At 58.5% G+C, this 20,770-nt stretch overlaps 2 protein-coding genes across 2 annotated transcripts in view; both read right to left on the reverse strand.

Moving 5' to 3' along the window:
- GSK3A (glycogen synthase kinase 3 alpha) overlaps positions 1–7,161 on the reverse strand; it is a 9,716-nt gene extending 2,555 nt beyond the window's left edge. Inside the window, exons 1-7 of the mRNA XM_007458602.1 lie at positions 6,757–7,161; positions 4,787–4,974; positions 3,379–3,462; positions 3,099–3,209; positions 1,326–1,456; positions 1,121–1,227; positions 68–165 (exon numbers count right to left, since the gene is read on the reverse strand). Coding sequence (XP_007458664.1) covers positions 68–165; positions 1,121–1,227; positions 1,326–1,456; positions 3,099–3,209; positions 3,379–3,462; positions 4,787–4,974; positions 6,757–7,039 — 1,002 coding nt within the window. The 5' untranslated portion in view covers positions 7,040–7,161. The remainder of the gene's footprint in view (positions 1–67; positions 166–1,120; positions 1,228–1,325; positions 1,457–3,098; positions 3,210–3,378; positions 3,463–4,786; positions 4,975–6,756) is intronic.
- A 4,340-nt stretch (positions 7,162–11,501) lies between these two features.
- Positions 11,502–19,070, reverse strand: ERF (ETS2 repressor factor). Its single transcript, XM_007458603.1, has 4 exons — positions 18,891–19,070; positions 14,285–14,519; positions 13,791–13,906; positions 11,502–13,684 (listed from the first exon to the last, which is right to left on the reverse strand). Exons 1-4 carry the CDS (start codon positions 18,910–18,912, stop codon positions 12,381–12,383), a joined length of 1,677 nt encoding a protein of 558 aa, XP_007458665.1. The 5' UTR covers positions 18,913–19,070; the 3' UTR covers positions 11,502–12,380.
- Between the last annotated feature and the right edge of the window lie 1,700 nt (positions 19,071–20,770).

The raw sequence follows: 20,770 nt of genomic DNA on the forward strand, positions 1-20,770 counted from the left end.
GAGAGGGGTCTGAGCCAAGGCCCTTAGCGCTCAGCCCAATCCCTGCCCACCCTGGCCCTGCCCTCACCTTGATGATCTCCACCAGCTGGTCTACCCCACTGTCCCCAGGGAAGATGGGCTGGCCCAGGAGGAGCTCGGCCAGTACGCAGCCAGCTGACCACACATCTGAGGAGGAATGGGGCAGGGTCAGAGCTACCATGCCCATCCCTTGGCATACATTTCTATCCTTCATGGTCATCCTGAGAGATGCCAGGGAGCCCCATTTTCTCGGCTCAGAGAGGAAGTGCCTTGCTCAAGGTCACACACAGCTTAGGAACACAGGAGCCTGACTCTGAACCTCCAAGTCTACCTGACTGCACTGTACTCTCCAACCTAGATGTTTCCATTGCCTCTCTCCACTCTGTGACCCCAATAAGCCTTTTCTCTGCCTCTAGCTTCAGAGGACAGATCAACAGGCCAAGAACAGGTACCTGTGTTCTTTGGACCTCAGGAAGGTAAAGCATTAAGTGGGCTGCCTTACTCACTTCTGGCCTCTATCCTGCCCTTGGGAATAGCTATAGGCCGGTAGTCACCCCTCCCTGGTCTGAACCTTGACCGCCACAGCACAAGTTCACATCTAGGGACCATGAAGTTTCCTCACACTGCTGATGACTGTTCTCTTCCAAACACTTTCACACCCTCTCCTAATGCCTGGAAATTGGCGCTGTCATCCCCAGCAATAGGGAAGGACATGGAGGCCCTGTGAGCAGGTCACACCTTCACGATGGCAAAGCCTTACCTCCCGATTCCCCCAAGGTCACCGTCAGCCCCTCCCCCTGCCTGAGAAGAGAGGACTGACTGGGAGGTTCCAGAGCTGGTATGGACTCTGGAGTCAGGTCAGCTTTCAAAGCCCAGCCCTGCCCAGTCCCAGCAGTGTGACTGCGGGCAGGTGGCCTCACCACTCTAAGCTCCAGACTGCTCAACTATAAAATGGACGTATGACAGCATCACCTTCCTAAATTTGAGGACTGGCTAAAAGAACAGATGTTAAGCTTTTATCACCAAGCCTGGCAGACACACAGAAAGAACTCAAAAACTGCCATGACTGCTATTCCCACCCACACCCTCCCTCAAATCTGACCGATGGATGAGGTGTAATCAGTGGCTCCGAAGATCAGCTCTGGGGCCCGGTAGTAGCGAGAACAGATGTAGGAGACATTGGGCTCTCCTCGGACCAGCTGCTTTGCACTGTGGGAAGATATGCGTAGGCAGGAGTCAACACAAGCCAAGGGTCGGGATCCCTCCTCGCCCCTTCAGCCACCCAGCACACCCCAGGTCAGGCCCACCTGCCAAAATCGCAGAGCTTCAGGACAGCGGTGTCGGGGTCCACCAGCAGGTTCTGGGGCTTGATGTCGCGGTGACACACACCCTGGGAGTGGATGTAGGCCAAGCTCCGGAAGAGCTGGTACATGTACACCTGGGGCAGGCAGGGGACAGCAGAACTCCAGCCCAGCTCTCCCCGCAGAGCACACCCCTGCTCCACCATCTTGGCCTGAAGAGCCCTTCCACCCACTCTCCCTGACTTGAAAACAGTTTGCTGCCCCTTGGTTCTCAAACTTTAGCGAGCACCAGAATCACTTGGCGGCCTTGTTAAAACAGGGACTGCGGACTGCTGGGCCCCACTCTCAGAGTTTCTGATTCAGTCGTTCAGGATGAGGCATTTGCAACAAGCCCCTAGTGCTGGTGCTGGTCCATACTTTGGAAACCATTGCTTCAAGCACACACTTCAGCAGAAGCCTGATGAGTAAGACAGATACATCAGGAAGGCCTTCTTTTAAAGCAGGCCGGGGAGCCTCACCAAAACCACCGGCTATAGGAAAAGCTCAGCCTCCTCTGCCCACCAGTCACAACCACCCACGAGCCAGCCCCTCTCCAGCTGGATTTTCCTGCCACCCTCTTCCCTACTGACGAGGATGTAAGTGCCAAAAGAGCAGGGATCTTTGCGGTTCCATCACTGCTGCAACTCCCAGGGCCTAGACCAGTGCCTGGCACATAATATCTGCTCAGGGATGCTCCTTGGGCCCCCTCCTCCTCTGTTCCCAGTGCCCTCGGCCAGAGATGCCACTTTCTTGCCCTGTGCCTGGTCTCCTCCCAGAAGACTTCCTTGATCCTTCTCACTCCCAAAGCAAGCAGGGCCTCTGTTTCCAGAATCCCCTGTGCTCCTTCCAGTATGGTAGTTGCTAGTAGTTTTATAGTTCTCTTTGATGACACCTGTCTACCCTGTTAAACTGAGAGCTCTTCAGGAGCAAGGCCTGGGTCTCAGTCAACTGGGCTTCTAGAACTGCTCAGTGCTGGCCCCGGAACACAGGCAGCCACAGGACACATTCAACAAACCACACCACTGCCTCCCAGGAAGCGAGGTCCCACAGCTCCCACCACTGGTAGAGCCCCAGGGCTCACCTAGGCCTGGGGTACTTAAAGCCAGCGGGAGGAAAAATGGGGCCCCATGCAACCTCCAACAAACTCGCACCCAACCTCCACCTCCCAATGCAGCTGGCTGCTCCAGCCTTGTTCTCTACAGCATCCCTAGCCCAAACACTCATCCATTCGTTCAAACACCTCCTTACGGATAGTATCATACAGGGCACAGCACCAATCACTGGGGAATAAGCCTGCACAGGTGATGAATGAAGACTCATGTGTTCCTGGCTCTGTGGGCACTAACCTTTCGGCAACCCTGCCTCCTTCCCATCACCCCTCTGCCAAGGCTCCAAAGGCCAAGACTCTGAGCTCATCGTCTCCCCTCTGCATTCTAGTTCCCCACCTCGATTCTGAGCTAACTCCACCAACACTAACTGGTACCAATGGGCTCCCAGTATGGACCCAAGCAGCCTCCCCAGCCTGGTCAGCCTGCCTCCCTGATTGAGTCAGGCCTTGGGTTGGGCTGCCCTGCCTTTGGTGCGCTCCATCTCTGGGGGTATAGGGACAAGGGCAGGGAACATGAGGCCTCCAGAGACCAACGTAAACTTGGAGATGAGGGAACCCACAGAGGCAGGAGTGTCTGTCCGGAGCTCCTGGCTTTGTGGGCCTGGGCCCCAGCAGCCTGCCTGCCTGCCTACCTTGACATAGATGATAGGGATGGTCAACTTGGCCTTGGTAAAATGGCGGGCCACCCGGTACACCGTCTCGGGCACATATTCCAGCACCAGATTTAGATAAAGCTCATCTTTCTGCAGAGAGCAAAGGAGAGGTGTGGGGCATTGTGAGAAAAGAGCAAGGAACGGGGGGAGGGAAGGTTTGCGGGGAATAACGGGGGAAGAGACCAGCAGTCATGAGGAAGGCAGGCAGGCAAACGGGTGGAGCCAAAGTGGAGGACTCCTCCACACGCTGAGGTCTCACCTTCTCCCCACTGGAGTAGAAAAAGTATCTCAGCCTCACGATATTGCAGTGGTCCAGCTTACGCATAATCTGCAGCTCTCGGTTCTTGGGGGCAAAGGAAGGCAGCCTCAGAAAACCACCAGCTCTCCCTGCCTCCCCTCCCTAGCACCCCTCACCACAGCTCTACTCCCCGACTCCTGCCAACAGAGCCAAGCAGCTGCTCCCTGTGTCCCAGCTCCAAGGCCCCATGGCGCAGCCCCTAATTCCTCACCCCCAGCCCACCCCCCTCAAACACAAGCTGTGGGCTAAACTCAGACCACTTCTATGTGCTTTCTGCAGCCTACTTTTTAAAGATGTTTGATTTTTTGCTGAGATTTACCAATCAAATGACTTCACATATAATCTAAATTTTCCAGCTTCTCTTTAAAAATCAGATGATGTGGCCACATGAGGCCCACCTCTCTGCCTGGCGCAAGCAACAACAGACAGGAAGTGGCCATCCAGTTCACCCTGGTCCCCACTCCTCCCCACTGCTTTCACTAGACGCATCTGAGCCCTTGGACCCCGGCTTGGTTCCAGAGTCCCAGACTCCAAGCTTCCAATCCTCATCTTCCCAATGGGGATCCAGCCTCAGCCTCTTCCCAGGAGACCCAGTCTCAGCATTCTTCTCTATTCTTTGTTCCCCTCAGGGCCTCAGAGCTCCCTAGCCTCAGATCCCTCTCACTTCTGGGACTCAACTATAATCAAATTCTGAGCAGCACCCTGGAGCTCCCCTGAGAGTCCTCACTGCCTGGGACCTAGGCTCTGACCTGGTTCCCTTCAGCCTAGGCTGTTCTCCTACATCCAGAGCAGCCTAGGATCCAGGGGCCTCTACTAGCTCACAGGGCACCTCTGTGTGAATGAAGAAAGGGTACTCCTTCCTCAGACAGGACAGAGTCCCAAACCAAGGCATGTGCAGCACAGGCAGGACGTCTCCCCGCACCTGCCAAACCCTTAGGGCAGAGCTTGACCTTCGCAAACATACTCATTAGCCCCACCAGCTTCCTTTCTCCTCTGGGCAGGGGTGTAACTTAGTGGTTAAGGTGAAGGGCTTGGGAATCAGACTCTAGTCTTGACCTTGGGCAGTTCTCTCATCTGAGTCTCAGTTTCCAGTTTCTGCTTACTTAGAATGGGAATAACAACAGTACCTACCCTCAGAGAATCTTTCCATAAGTTAAACTCACCTATAAAGCACTTAGAGCAAAAGCCCAATAAAAGTCAGCTCTGGACTCTCCTGGAATCCACATTCCCATCTTCCACACAACTCGCTCCCTTCTCCTCTGGCCCATGCTCAGATCCCCCGTGGAAGCCCAAGTCCAGCACTCTTGCTGGAGTTCTCTCACCAGTCATGTGCAGTCAAACCTCCTTGTCCCCATTCCCCCCAAGCTACCTTGAACCTCTTGTCCTGGAGAACCTTCTTGATGGCCACCAATTCCCTCGTGTCTGCCAGCCGTGCCTGGTACACGACCCCAAATGAGCCACTGCCAATCACTTTGATGTCTGTGTAAGCCACCTCCTGGGAGCGTTCTGGGCCTTGGCCTAGAGTAGCTACCACTGTGGTCACCTTCCCACTGTCACCTGGGGAGCAAAGGGAACACAAGATCTACTGACCTTTCCCCTCTGGCCACCACCCCATAATGGGGCTGTGAGAGGGAGGGGAGTCACTACAGGAAGCTCATTGGGGGGGTTCTTTGTCCCTTCCCCAATCTTCAAAGATGGCTACTGGATGCCTCCCAGTGCCCTTTCCCCTCTACCCTTCATGGAACCCCAAATCCTGACTCCTCCCATAGGGGAGGATACTGACACATAAAACCTCTTGCTGTTCAAGGGTTGGTGACCCCCAATTTCCACTTCTAGTAAGCAGCAAATCAATGGTCCCTCCTGATTTGAGGAGACACCAACACTGCCAGATGCTGAATCCATCCACTATGAGCTAACTGCCTTGTGGTCCCTCCTCACTGGGGGAAAGCCTGACCTAACCTCTTCTGCTTGAGAGCGGTAACCCTGAGGTCATTCTACTTTAGGAAAGCACTAACCTTTCTCACAGCTCAGGGTATAGTGACCTCTTAAGTCCTCCCTAAGTGGTACTGGTAACTTCACCACTGGTTTCTGGTGACAGAAATGAATGACTCCTCCAGTAAGTGCTAGTACCCTAACTCTCACGTTGGGGGGACAATTAGCTCTTACCCAAATACTTTGGGGCTAGAAAAAAGCACTGGCCTGACCTCATCTGTGAGGTCCAGAGCCCCAGACCCCATCCTGTGTGTAACTGGTGCCTAATGAACAAGCACTTAATAGTGAGAATGGTGAACCTGATCTCTATCATCAGGGGGCTATCCCAGCCTCAGCGCTTTCAAGGAAAGCTGTAATTCCCAACTCCATTCTGTAAATGGCAACCAAATTTGGCGGCATGCTTGGGGGATAGTGATTCCTTTTCTTTGGGTAACTGATGAAAGGCTCCCCAAAGAAAAGGGGTCAATGACGAATCAAATCCATTCTGAGGGGCCAGTGACACCATCTTTTGGAGGGAGATGATCCTACATAGCTATTTTTCCAGAGCCAGTAACATCATTTCTCAGAATAATGAAATAGGTATAACTTCACATCCCTATTCTATGGGGTGGAACTGGGACCCTCCCCTGCCCTCATTCCATTTCTGTGAAAGGAGACCCCCTGACCCACCTTTTTTGAATAATACTGACTATGGACTTGGTCTGAAAAGTATGCTGACTTCCAATCTATCCTCAAGAAGCAGCAATCATTAATTTCCACCATTGGGGGTACAATTCTACATATTATGGACAGATAATGATAGTAGATGTAGTCTTTTAAAACAGAAGGTGACTATGTACCAGGTTTGGAAAGCCCTGGCCCTGTTCTTTGGGGACACAGCAAACCCAAATCGCTGCTTCTAAGTGATATTCACTCCAAATCCCCATGCTCTGAAGGGGAGCACATTCAGATCCCTCCTTTTGGATGGTGATGATATTATCCTTGTTCTCTTGGGAAACAATAACCCTTGAGCCCCATTTGCAAGCGACAATGACCCCTGATCCTGTTCTCGAATGATTGGCAACATCGGATCCCTGTTTTTAAGGCTCACGGACCCAAGACTTCGGTACTGGAAGAACAGGAACCTGTGACCCCTGTCTCTTAGAGGATTACTAAATCTAATTCTAAACTCCAAGTGATGGTAACCCTCCCAAATCCCTTTCTTTGGGATGGGGGAGAGCTCAGATCCCAGTTTGGGGAGGCACAGTGACCTCGAGCTCCTCTCTAAGCATAAAGAAAAATGTGATCGACGTCTAAGTGACTTCAGGGATCCGATCTCCACCCGCCACGGGCGACGCTAGTACTCACGGCCCAGCTTCACTCCGGGCGGCGGGAAGCTGGTGCCCGCGCCGGGGCCGCCGCTGCCTCCTCCGCCGCTGCCGCTGGGACCACCCCCGGAGCTCGAGGCCCCCACGCCCCCACCCATAGCTCCGACTGACGTCTTCCCGCCGCCGCTGCCGCCTGGGCCAGAGGCCGAACCCCCGGGGCCGCCACCGCCGCCGCCGCCGCCGCCGCCTGGCTCCGCGAATGAGCTGGTCCGCGCCCGGCCCGAGCCCCCAGGGCCGCCCCCCGAAGGCGCGCCACCGCTCATGGCGCCGAGCGCAGGCCCAGGCCGCGGGGCTCGGGCTGCCCGGGTTGGCCCCGCCGCTGCCGCTGCTGCCGCCTCCCCCGGGCTCCGGCCTCTTCCAGGCCGCGCCGCTCGGGCTCCGGCTCCGGCTCCGGCCCAGCGCCCGCCGCGCGGCACGCCGGGAGCTGCAGTCCGCCGGCTCTGCGCGCCGCCGTCGCCGCTGTCGGCCCTCACAGAGAGCCGAGCGGCACGCCGGGAAATGGAGTCCGCAAAGACCTCAGAGTGGACCGCGGGGTTGATAGGTTGCTCTGCACCTCGGGAAACACAGTCCTGGGCAATAAGTTGGCCGACTGTGCCCACAGCGGACCCTGAAGCACTTTCGGAAGTAGGATCAGAGTCGCACACTCACTCCATTGCGGCAACCGCGCGTCCCTAGGTGTGGCTCAGAAATGTAGTACTCCATCAATGAGCTGTGTAGACGTGATGCAATCCGGGAAACGGAGTCCACTCGCTCACTTAGTATATTGGCTGTATGCCGACCAGCGCCAGGTGCACTCTGGGAAATTGAGTCGGAGGCCACGGACCCGCCGCAATCGGGCCGTGAGGAAAGCCGGGAAATGGAGTCATCGCCACGCCCTTACCGCATTGCAGGTGTGAAGCTACTCCCAAAGCACGCCGGGAAATGGAGTCCCATGTGATCCCTAAGCCCCAAGTGGATACTGCAGTTCCGGAGATAGGCTAGGAAATGGAATAGCATTCCTCCTCCCTCGTTCGCTAGGCCGCAGTCCCCGCTGGAAAATGTAGTCAACACCGAGGCTTCAGAGCAGTTGCTACAGCGAGCCTTTGTGTCTTCTGGGAAATGGAGTTCAAGGCAGCCTTCCCACTGACTGAAGGGGAGGGATCTACCATGATCCTGAAGCATGCTGGGGAATAGTCCAGACCGGATCCCGACCCTTTGTGAGACGAGACTGCAGAAGCTTGCCGGGAAGTGTAGTCTAATAGGTACCTTCGGGAGAGCGTGAGCGAAAGGTGAAAGACAGCAGTCGCCCAGGGGAGACTGAAGAAAGTTTCAACGCCTCCTGCCCCGCCGCCAGGTCCCAAGAAACAGCCGAAGTCTATCAGGGGCTGCTGGAAAATGGAGTGCAAACACTCCAAGTTCCAAGTTTCCACAAATCCGGAAGGAAAACCCTCCCCGCAAACGATTTAGGAAACAAAGTTTTCGGTGGTTTCTCAGGACAATACAGTCTTCGGATACTGTCTAGCTTTTTCTAGCAATGTAGGTTGCACCAGCAGGCTGAGCCGAAGTTTGAAAGAAATGAAAATAGAATTTTTCTTGAACCCCCATTAAGCTTATTGCATCCACACGCTTCCTAAATCACAGGATCCTGAAAGGCCCAAAAGAAGGAAGCCGGCTGCTAGGAGTAGCCTTGGGTTTTGTGCACGCATTATATCGGCCCACTTATCAATTCATACCCGGAAGGACAGTAGCCCCAAAGCGCGCTGGGAAAGAGAGTTCGTGTGTTTGTGTGTGTGTGTGTGTGTGTGTGTGTGTGTGTGTGTGTGTGAGAGAGAGAGAGAGAGAGAGAGAGAGAGAGAGAGTGCGTGTGTGTGTGTGTGTGTGTGTGTGTGTGTGTCCCGGAAGTACTTGGAACTAGAATGAAATCACCCTCCGCCCCTCCTGCCTTTGTGGAATGATGGGAAATGGAGTCTCTAGACTTCACATTAATCAGATCCTGTGATCACACTAATTGTCCTCTCCTTTCTGAAGCCTGAAGAAAGTCTCGTCCACTCGGTCTGTAGCTGACCGCAATTCCCAGCGGACACAAAACCCTGGGGTAGGACAGACGGTAGCGCTAAAGCCTTTTCAAACTGCATTAACCAGAAGGCAAAGCGCAGTCACACTTCCGCTCTCTTCTCAATGAATGAGGCGGCATTACGCACAGCCCAGAGAGGGCGCTTCTGGGAATTGTAGTAGTTTCTCAGTCAAACAGTGTCTGCTGCCCTCTGGCGGCGGCTCGGAGCCCACAAGCAAAAATCCGAGTCAAGCTCCAAAACCTGGGGAATTCTAAACTGGACCAAGAAGGTCTGCAAAGGCAGAAGAGCAGGGAGGAATAGCGGCGGTTACTTAAGGGCCAGAACCCGTGGGACATAAGCAGTGGGCCGCGCGTGGGCAACCGCCAGAGGGGATTGGGGTCCGTCGGAGTCTGAGGGCGTCAGCCTGAGGGAATCTTAACCCGAATGTCTGTACAAGCTGAGAACGTTTGTTGAGGGGTGCTAGAGCGGGTTGTAAGTGGTTATGAGGGGCCTATGGTTGTCTGGAGGTGCTCAGGGGAGTCTTTGAAGAGGTGAACTGGTCTTCCTGGAGACCAGTGAAGTCAGAGAGGACTTGGGGTGTCTGTAAAAGGTCTGTGGGAAACTGTGAGAAACTACTGGTGACTGAAGGGATCTCTGAGGGATGGTTGAGAAGCATAAGGAAGGACCTTTGGGGGACTGTGGGAGTACCGGAGATTATCGGTAAGAAGAGGGTCTCTCATGGGATGAATTAATTGATGGAGTGTCTTGAGATCTATAAAGGGCTTTACTTGTTTATCAGAGATCCCGGAGGATGTAGCAGGGAGCAAGGGTATAGTCTTGCAGAAACTGTGAATAAATTTAGGTAGGTCATTAAAGATTAGAGGAGCCGCTGGAATTTTCAAGACCGGATGCCACCTGTGACATCCCACGCAGCCAGAATTTGGGGCAGGAAGTCTGCTTGGGCTGTGGAATAACCTGGAGAGCAGTTCTGGAGCTGAGTGCTTTTAAATCCACGATAGACCCGGTTTAGAGATGCTTTGAAGGCACTAGAATCAGGTGCTGAGACTACTAGTCAGGGTCCTCCCTCCTCCCTCCAATGATGACATCCCTCTTTCTCCATCACACCACCACCACCACCAACTCAGCTGCATCTATGTTGCCAGGAGACAGGCCTCATCCCAACTTCCAGAAATAGCCCAGCGGCCCCCACCCTAAGGGAGTGACTTACATCACCCAGGAGAGGGAGCAGTTGCCCATAGGCCGCCACGGGAGCCTCAGTTTCCTGCCAGTACCCCAACCCTGGATCGTCTCTTCACTGCCAGCGGGCATCATTTGGGACCACCCACCCTGGACTGGCATGAAAGGAGGATGAAAGGAGAGTGGGTAGGAGTTTCCAGTTCCTTTCCCCTCAGAGTTACACAGGGTGATGTTTCACGGTGAAGCCAGTCCACAAAAGGCCCTGAGCCCTCAATTCTCACTCTGTCTCTTAGCAGCTGTGTGGCCTTGGGGAACTCCTTCCCCTCTCTGGGCCTCCAGCACCTCACCTGCACTGAACGGGTTGCGCTGTCTCTAAGGGCACCTCTAGCTTGGATTCCTCCTCCTGATTCTTTCACCTCTGATTCAAGCTCTCCAACTTGGGCTTCTAGCCTTATGAGCTCACCTCTCAGATCCTATGATCTTGAGATCCTGGTCTAGATCCAACGATCCTGGCTTTAGGAGAACTCAGTTGTTGAAAGAACATGGGGTTCAGAGACAGACTTCATTTAAAGTCCTAGCTGGGCTTAAGGTCTTTGGCGAGTGATTTTAAGTGAGCCGCTTGCCCCTACCTTGCTGGATGTTGGAGATAAAGCGCTGCAGCTCCCAACTAGGTACCTGGCACACCGTAGGTCAATCAATAGCAACTATAATGAAGCCAGTCCCTTCTTCTTCTTTTTTTTTTTTTTTGCGGCACGCGGGCCTCTCACCATTGTGGCCTCTCCCGTTGCGGAGCACAGGCTCCGGACGCGCAGGCTCAGCGGCCATGGCTCACGGGCCCAGCCGCCCCGCGGCACGTGGGATCTTCCTGGACCGGGGCACAAACCCGTGTCCCCTGCATCGGCAGGCGGACTCTCAACCACTGCGCCACCAGAGAAGCCCTAGGCAGTCCCTTCTTAACTTGCTGGCAGAGAGTGTTTCCATGGTTTGATGAGAAGATCACTAAGGTACCTTGTAAGGTCTACATTTCAAGAGACCCTGCAATCCTGTTGCCAAAGGACCCCCAGATTAATTCATAAGCGCCTCTAAGGAGAGTGATGTGTGGGAGAACACCAGACGTAGCGCAAAAGGAGCTCCATGGAGGAATGACTAGGAATTCACAAAGAGGAAAGGCATTGTAGGCAGGAGAGCAAGGGCCATGGCGTGGTGTTGAAGAGCCTAAGGGGCTCCCAAGGATGAGCAGATCCCCCATGGAAGAGGGGAGCAGACAGAGGGCCACACCATGCCTGAGACCTTCAGCATCAGGCCCAGGGGTTAAGTGCCGCCCCAGGTCAGGAGTTCATTTCCCAGGCTTGGATTTGCCTCATTCAGATGGGGTTAGGCCCTCTGGCCATAGGTCTATTTGGGGGTCCAGTCTAGGTCCCTGTCCTTAAGAACCAAGCAAAGGCTGTTGCCCTTCAGTGGCTGCACCCAGCACCCAGGACAGATCACTGCATCCAAAGGTCGAAAGTTTTATTGTTTTGAATACATTCTCCAGCAGCCCCCAACTTCCCTCCCCCCAACCCTCCGTCCCCAATACAGAATAAGGCTTGACCACAGACCCCCAGCCCAGGGGCCCCAGCTGGGAGGCAGAGGGGGCTTCCAGTTTGGTTTCAGGGCACCCCCTTCCCATCTGCCTGCCTACGGGCTAGTCCTAGGAGCAGCTGGGGGTGAAGGGGTTGGACTGGCGCTGGGGCGGGGAGTAGGAGAGGGATAGCAGGCACTTGTAGAGATTTGTGGCCTATGGGCGGCACCCCTCACCCTCCTCCACCCCCAACTCCCCCCCCACAGAATTTTTGGTTCATCATAAAATGTTCCTCCCTCCTCTGCTGCAACCCTGTGGGGGGGTATGAGAAACCCAGGCACTCATGGCCCCTGGAGGGGCAGGGAAGGCAGGATCGGGGCTGAGGATGGCCGGGGATAGAAAGGGAGAGAGGTACAGGAGGCAGAGAACAGGGAGGGAGACAAGGCTTTACTTCCTAAGCGATTGTAATAAAAAAGTTCCTGGGCTTTGAGGCCAGAGCCTCAGTTCAAATATAAATTCCCCAGAATGGAGGTGGCCCCCTTAACTCCCCCCTCCCCGCTACCACTCTGCCCGGAGCTTAGAAACCCACAGAAGACAGGGGACAGCCCCCAGCCCTGGGCACCCACCCACCCTCACAGTTAAAAAAAAAAAAGAAATTAAAAGTTTTATACAAAACATGGGAGAGGGGAAAGGGAGGAGGCAGGGAAGAGACGAGAAAGCTGCCCTCACCTCCAGGGAATGGGGGGTGGGTGGTTAAGGCAGCAAAAGAGGCATGGGGGGGTGGAGGGAACGGGGGTCCCCTGCCCACAGCCCTCAGGAATCTCGATGCTCCAGAGAGAGCTGGGCTGTAGCGTGCTGGAGGTCAGAACTCACCCGCCTTGGGGTGAGGGGCCCCCCAGCCTCCCCAGGCCCCTCCCCACGCACCTTCTTGTCCTCTCCCTCATCCTCGAGGCCCCCAGTGGGGCCCCCACCCCCCTCCAGGCGACAGTCTTCACTCCAGCGCCGTTTAAAGCGCAACTTGAGGGGCATGCATTGGGCTGCCCCGGGTGCCTCGCCGGGGTCGGGCTTCGGGGGTGCAGGGGGGGCACGAGGCGTCTTGAACACTTCCCCGTCTTCCTCATCCTCGTCGCTGATGTCAGTTACCTCCACCTCCTCTGACTCGCCTTCCGAGATAGGCTCCACCTTGATCTGGGGTGGGGGGGGCGGGGGAGCGGGGGGGCCCAGCACCCCGGCCCCCTCGGCCAGCCCGCCTGCGCTGCCACCACCACTGAGGGCACCGCCACTGCCCTTGTCAGCGCCCGCCAGAGCCTTCTCCCCAGCCGCCCGCTGCCGGCGTCCCAGTGGGGGCGGCTGGAGCTTAAACTTGAATGGAGAGGAGGAGGAGGAAGAGGAGGACGAAGCTGAGGAGGGGACTGGTGGGGTCTCAGGTGCCATGGGCGGCAGTGGGCACTTGTCAGCGCGCTGGGGCTGCGGCACCACCAGCCCGGGGTAGTGCAGGAAGGCTCGGGGGCTGAGGTGGTAGTTGTAGACGCTTTGGGTGTGGGCCTGCAGGTACCGTTTCATGTCCTCAGGGCTGAAGGAGAAGTGGGAGCCTCCCCCCGAGCCGCTGGGGCCCCCGCCACCACTGGGGTACATAGGACTCAGCGTGGGCGAGGGAGTGTAGGCCAGGTGCGTGGGTGTCATGGGCAGAGCCGGTGAGAGCTGAGGGGGCAGCAGGGAGCCAGGCCCGGCTAGAGGCGACACAGGGAAAGGGCTGAGGGGCTCAGGGCCACCCCGGGGCCGGGGGTAGACACGGAAGACACCAGGGTCATGGGGCAGGCGGGCCAGCGGGGGCCCGCGGAAGGCACCCAGCTCCGGGGGGCCAGGCGGTCGGGCCCGGGGGTCCTCTCCCAGTGGCTCTTCCAGCTCTGACGTGCCATCGCTACAGTCACTGACAGAGCCTCGGCCCAGGCGTCGGGCCACCACAGCCGAGAAGAGGGAGGATGAGGACGAAGAGCAGGCCGGCGGTGAGCGGGGGTCCTCGGTGGGAGACAGCACCTCGGAGGGCGTTGAGGGAGGAAAGCGGAAGTGGCTGCCGCCTGTCGGCACTGGCGGGGCGCTCTGGGGCACCGCACCCCCTGGCGGGAGAGGGGAGACACGACGTCAAGGCCCCCAGCCTCGTCTGGACATTTAGACAGGCCCTGTCGTCCCTCTGAGGCCATGCGTACCAGCCCTTGTACTCACCAGCCAACCCCACATCGATGAAAGGGTAATTAACCAGCACCAGTTTGTTGAAGTTGAACTTGTAGGTGAACCGTTTCCCCTTAGTCTTATGCAGAATACGTTTGTTGTAATAATAGCTGTGGATGTAGAAACACCATCGGACGGTCAGTCACGCGGGACCCAAGTCCAGACCCCGAACCTTGACACGTGTGAGTGCTGCTCGCAAAGGGTGACCGAGAAACACGGGCCACCCGAGAGAAATCAAGGTCCAGAGGGTGGAGACCAGCTCTCCCCTCAGTTCTGGGGCCAGACTAGAGGCCACGTCCCTGGCTGTATTCTCTCCTCAGGACACCTCGGTGCGACAAATGGTCTCAGAGAGGGGCTGGGACTTGCCCAAGGTCACACAGCTGTGATTTGGACCCAGAAGGCAAACCCAAAGCCTATTCCCGTGGGCCAGGGGCTCCCAACCAGTGGGGGGCTGTCCACATCTGCCCAGGGGCCTCTGCCCTCCTCACCGCAGGGCCCGGCTCAGCTTGTCATAATTCATCTGGGGCTTGCACTTGCGGACACCCCAGAGCCGAGCCACCTCGTCGGGGTCCTTGATGACGAATTCCCCGTAGTCCCCCTGCCAGGCGATGACACCCTGGTACTCCTCCTTCCGCAGCAGCTCCAGGATAAAGTGCCACAGCTGGATCTGCCTCGAGCCGGGGGACGACTCCGGCTTGTAGGCCCAATCCGGGAAGGCAAACCCTGGGGACAGGAGGCAGGGGTGCGGCCCTGGGTCAGGGTGCCAAGTCTGGGGCCCTGGGGCCCATCCCAGGGTCCACCCCCTACCCCGCCCTTAACGTGGGGAAATCCGTCTCCCCCTGCCAAGCCAGGACCTGGTTAGAGGGAGACAGTGTGTGTCTGTCTGTGTGTGAGGGGGGCTAGACAGGAGCTGGGGGGAGGGGAAGCTGGAGCCTGCTCCAGCGACACCGGGAGAAACAGGAAACCGTCGGCGGCGGGTCCCGGGGCCAGTGCCAGGGGGCCAGGCACCAAGCCAGGCCGGCGGGCAAGGCTGCCAGTGGGGGAGGGGCAGGAAGGGGCACACGTGGCCAGACGGGTTGGGGCTCGCCCCCCCCCAGCCCACCCGCACTCCCGTTCAGGGTCAGTCACTACCACGCCGGCCCCCCCGCCCCCGCCACACGACCTTCTCTGTTCCCCTCCTAGGAAGGTACACTGTCTCCCTCCCAAGACCTACCGGAGCCCTTACTCCCACCCTAGGCCCCGAAAGGAGGATTTTTTTTTTTTCTTAAAAGGACCAGGAGGGGTGGGGTGGCTGCTTGACGATGAGGTCAGCGCTTGCACACACAGAGGCTTCTGTCTTCCCTGGAGAGTGAAACCCAGACTGTCTGAGAGAGCGCCCCCCGCCCCCCCATCAAGCCCTGGACCCTCTGTGCTGCACTGCCCTACCCAGACCCGGGCGCGCGGACCCAGCCTGGCTGGAGGGCCTCAAGACTGAACAGTCATCGCTAGCTGTAGCCCGCTCCCCCTCCTGCCTTCCCATCCTCAGCTTCTTCCCCGCCCACCTACCTACCCGCCCCCAGCATTAACCTTGGGTAGAGGTTGGTGGTGGGCTGGCTGGTCCCTAGAGGTGATGGGCAGCATGGGGGGAAGAGCTGGGGGGGCTGCGGTTGTTGTCATTTCCCAAACCCCCGGGTAATCAGGGGTCATCAATAATTCAGCACTAGGCAGCCGGTAATGGAGGGGCGGGAGGAAGAGAAGCGGGGAGGCAAGACAGAAGCCCTGGTGCCACTAGAGGGAGAAGGCCAAGGTGGACAGCTAAGGATGGGCGGGGTCGCAAGTCCCAATCAGGCTGCAGGGGTCAGCCTCCCTCCCCTGGTCCTGGCTCACACCACAGCTCTAGCAGGTACCAACCAGGCCTGGGGCAACATGGAACCTCCCCCAAAGACTCCACCCAAGTCTGGAATCCAACAGGGGATCCTTCCCCATAGGGACACAGGGGATCAGCAGTTCCTATTCCCACAGGGGCCACTCCCTCTAAATCAGAGCCGACTCTAACTTCTACTGGGACTCAGCTCCCTGACCCCTGGCCTTTGGTAGACTGGGATGGCCAGCATTCCCCACCTGGTCCCGGCCTCATTCAGAAATTCCAGCCTCAAACCAGCCCCTCAGGGCTCCAGGGATATGACCATATGACCTCCAGCTGGTCACAGACCCAGGGTACTGTATGTACCAGCAGCCCCTGCTCCATTCAGAAGTGACAGCCCCTGACAACACCTTCCATGGACCCCAGCATCCACAGCCCCATCCCTCTCTTGGGAATCCAGGTGTTCACCCCTTTACGCTCACCCTGCTAGAGAACCCAGGTCCGAGGGTCTTGTTCAGGGCCCAGAGGTCGTTGGGAACCCAAGAGTCCGCCCGCTCCATGTACCCTCCAACCTCCTCCAAACTCCTGTCTCCCTTCAGGGCACCGAGCTTTGCACTCCCCCCCACCTAAACCCCAATCTGGCTCTCCGACTCGGGGTGGGGGCCGAAGCCCCTGAGACATCAGTCTAGAGCTGGGGTGTGTACTGATTTCCACCCTCCCCCCAAAATTAAAGCCACCCTTCCCAGCCCACCCGCCCCAGCCTCCTTGTCCCGGTAACCAGGCAACGTGTGTGCAGCGACAGTCCTGGGAGCGGGGGAGCAGGAGGCTAAAAATAAACTTTGCAGAAGAGAAGGAGTGAGAGAGACTACATGCAACACAAAGGGAAGGGAGGTGGGGGGCTCTGGAAAGGCCTCAAGCTGCATTCCGGGGACTGACCCAGGCCCCCTAGTTAAGCCCCCTCCCTGAACAAACCCCCTCCCGGGCCAGAACCCTGGCTCTCACTCGTGGCAAGGGCCCTCCCTATTCCCAGGCCCACCCCAAAGCCAGCTTTCCTCATCGGACATGGCATACATGAGGGCCTGTTCCCAGCTTTGGGGGGAGAAGGAAGATGAGGGGTGACGTCAGGGTGTCTCAATGGGGCTCTGTTCCCCAGGCTTTGGAGCCAGGAGCCAGGCACGGGCAAGGGGAGCATGTGTGAGTGTGTGTTGTGTATGGGTCCACGTGCTTAAAACAGGGAACCACCCGGCCCGCACCAAGAAAGCTTGGGGGTGCAGGACCTCTGGAGCACGGGAGGACAGCGAGGCAGAGACAGAGCAGCTGACACTGTGAGAAGAGCTGAGGACATTGCCAGACAGGGTGGAGAAGAGGCAGCAGACAGGAAGGGCTGGCATGGCGGGGTCCCAGAAGGCACACCTGGGTCCCACGGAGGCGGGGTAGGGAATCTCCCAGACAGACTGTGGAAACCTGGGAGGGGGTCTGCAGAATTCTTGGGCGCCCCTCAAATTCACATAGCTGCCCAAACTTTTTTTAAAAGGACTCTGGGGTCGGAAGGGAGGGGCAGTGGTAGAGGAAGAACACGCCGGCCTCCTGGGGGGCCCCGCCACCTCCCCCAGTCCAGGCAGCCTTCGGTGGCGCCAGAGCCGGGAAGAAAACAGGAAGTGGGAAACAGCCGCGGCAGAGGAGAGAGGGGCCGGGATGCAGGATCGGATGGAGGGGCGCGCAGCGGCCAGCCAGGAGGCAGAGGGACCCATGGACCGACTGGGAGACCAGTACAGGCCCCCGCCCCTTCCCCCAGCCAGAGAACCCACACGGCGCGGCCCCAAGACTGGGTTGGGGGAGCTGCCCAGCCGGTCCCACCAGGCGAAGGCCCGTAGCACGGAGGGAAGACGAGGCGGGGTTGTCTGGGTGCCTCGGCCCCCTCCTCCGGTGAGGGGAGGCTCCTGCTGCCCCCAAGGCCCAGCGGCCCTGGAGCCTTTGGGAGCCAGAGAGTATGTGGGACGCACGTGACTGACCCTACTGCACTCCGACCCCCTGCCCCACGCCCAGCCCCCTCCCCGGCCCCAATCCCCAGGCGCCTGAGCCCGGCTCGGAGCCCTTTAAGAGCCGCCCCCACCCGCCGAGCGACGGGGGGGGCGGGGTGGGTGGGCCGGTCGGGGCACACACCCTCACACAGGAGCCCTAGCCGCGGCCGCCGCCGGGGGAAGGAAACAAGTTTGAACAGCGGCGCCTGGCCCCCTTCCCCCTCCCCCGTCCCCGCCCCGGGCCGGATTCCGACGGGGTAGACGGGCAGGGGGCGGCTGGGACCCCTCCCCCAGCGCGCTCGGGCGCAAAGTCCAGCCAGCGAGAGCCCGGGGGCGGCGGGGGAGGGGAAGGGGGAAAGTCGACCGGGGGGGGAGGGGAACCTTGGCCCCTTAAGGAGGAGCAAGTTGGCGGGGAAGAGGGGGGCGGAGGGAAAAGACGGCCGGTTGAAAGAGAAGAGCTGGATGAGGGAGGGGGTCGAGGGGGGGAGCCTCCGCGTCCACCCCCACCTTCCCCACCCTCCCCAACCCCGGGTCCCCGGAGGCGAGGGAGCAGGGTTCCCAGGTCTCTCCCGAGCGACCTTAAAGCCGCGCGTTCTAAGGTCGGAAACAAAAAGTTCCTTTTTCGAACGTTCGGGCTGCGCTTTGGAACTTTGCGACTCGGCGCGGGCGGGGGAGCGAGGAGCCGGCAGAGACGGGCGGGGGAGGGGCGGTGCAGCCCGGTCCCCGAGTCCCGGGCTCCCCACTCACGCCCTCCTCCTAGAGGCCATCCTGTATCCCCCTCTAAGCCGGTGCGGGGCACGCATCGCGGTGAAGGTCACGGGCCGGACCGCGCAGCGCGGACCCTGGGATAGCGGGCCCTGTGGACAGCCCCCCCGCACACACACACCCCGCACACGTCCCGGCCCCCAGAGTGCAACGTGACAGAGCGGCGGGGAGGAACCCAGCCACCCCCGTGATCCCGGGAGTGAGGGAGAGCCCAGCTTTCGGGGTCCAGGCAAGGAGAGAACCAGGACTCGCAGCACCCATACCACTGCGCCCAGAGCCAGGAATTGGGGGTCCGGTGCACACCCCCGCTCGCGCCGCAAGAAGCAACAGGTCTGGAGTGCTTGAGGGTCCCCCAGAACTGGGGATCACTCGGGCTCCCCCAGAACCCTTCAGCCCCCCCAAAGTTTCTCCGCCTGGTTTCCCGGGGCAACAAGTCTCCCCCACACGTGCTGCCCCCGCCCCCACCTGTGTCCGCCGGGGTCTTCATGCTGGGGGGCCCGGGGCGAGGCGCCCCGACTCCGGGCCGCAGCTCCCGGCGCCCGCGCTGCCCCGTCCCGTCCCGAGCCCGTCGGGCCGCCCTCGCCGATTCACCCGGCCTCGCCTCTCAGAGCCTCTCCCCCCCCCGCCGCCGCCTCCCGGGTTAATATCGCACTCCGGGGCCGGGACGCCCACGCCCCCCGGCCGGCGACGTCACCGCCGCGTCGCCATGGAGACACTGCGCCCGCCCCCTCCCCGCGCACTCACGCGCGCGCGCGCGCGCGCACACACACACACACACACACACACACACACACACACGCACACACTCGTCGGCGCGCAGCCACTGAGGACCGGCGGCTCTAGGCTTAAAGGGGCCGCGCGACGGGGGAGGAGGGAAGGAGGGGGTTGGGGTGGGATGGGGTCCGGGGGGTCATGACCCTTCTCTGAGGCTCCAAGTCTGAAGATAACTTAAGTCCTCAGGACTCGCGACCTGCCGCCCCTCCTCCTCTCCTGCCCACTGCGGGGTCCAGATTTTCTTAGGAAGCCTGTAAGAGGGATTGGGGGGTACCTTCTGATGAGTGTCAGAAACTTTTGTGAGGAGGAGTATAGACCTTTTGGGAGGAGGCAGAATTTTCTCTGCAGGGGGGCCGGGTCAGGACCTTGGAGGATGATCCAGACCACAGCATTTCCCAGGCTGGGCTCACCATGTCCCCCCACCAACAATCCTGAGCCTGAATGGGGGCAGCTGTCCAGGGGTGGGGTGGAATGGGTGGGAAGCATTTCCCAGCATCGGAAATAGGGAGGCGGCTGTGCCCTCCATTCCTCCAGGGATGGGGTCTTGGCCTTCCAGATAGCCCCAGTCCCAACTGGGGAGGAAGTGACCAGAGAGAATGCACGTGGGAGCCCGCCCCCCATCCCCAGACTGCAGCTGTCCTGGGCACACGGCTGGCGCCGGAGGTACCCCCACCTCCACCTCCAGGGCAGGGGGTTCCGGGGATGGGGTCAGGATGCGAGGGGGTGAGCAAAGTCGGAACAAATGTGCTCCCAGGGGGCACTAGGGTCGCCAGGAGAGAGGAAGGCAGGGCTTAAGGATGAAGGCCAGCGCGTAGGGCAGTGTTAAGTCTGTTCTCTGCAGCTGGGAGGAATGGATGGAGCCTGAGGCTTTGGGAAACAGGAAATCAGCAATGATCCGATGGCCAACAGTAGAGGGCAAATAGAAGCTATATTCACAGGCTGATCCTGGAAACAGAGCCTCAGAAAAGACTCTGAGGTACCAAAGGAAACGAAGCGGGGAGGGCAGGGGGAGATGCTCAGAGAGTGAAATCAAGAAGACAGAGATGAACAGGCCACAGAGAGGGAAGGCCTGAAGGGTCAGTCTCTGGGTGCTTAGGGCTTCAAGCCCAGCCTCTGTTGCTGGGTTCCTAGTGGCATTAGAGCAGAACCTCACCAGTGCCTCAGAAGTCTCAGGCCTCTTCCTCAGGGAGACCAAGGCCTCCCGGGAAGCATCACCCCCCTGGGGAATTATGTAACCTTGCCTACGGACAGTGCAGCTCCCCCACGGATATTGTAACCCTCTGGGAGCAGTGTGGTCCAGCAATGATAATCATCATCATTGTTATTATAACAGCTCCCTCCCGAATTGCTAACGCTCATGATGTGCCAGGCACTGGGCCAAGCATTGTCGGGGACATCTTCTCATTCAATCCTCACAAAACCCCAAAGAAGGGAATTACTATTGTTCGCCCCATTTACAGATTAAGAAAATGAGGCTCAGGAAGTGTTGGAGCCAGGATTCAAACCCAACCTATCCAATTCAAAATCACCACCCTTAACCACTATATTTTACTAACTCTTTTACTGGCCCC

This window comes from Lipotes vexillifer, unplaced genomic scaffold, assembly GCF_000442215.2.
Source record: "Lipotes vexillifer unplaced genomic scaffold, Lipotes_vexillifer_v1.1 scaffold371, whole genome shotgun sequence".
In the NCBI taxonomy this organism is placed as follows: domain Eukaryota; kingdom Metazoa; phylum Chordata; class Mammalia; order Artiodactyla; family Lipotidae; genus Lipotes; species Lipotes vexillifer.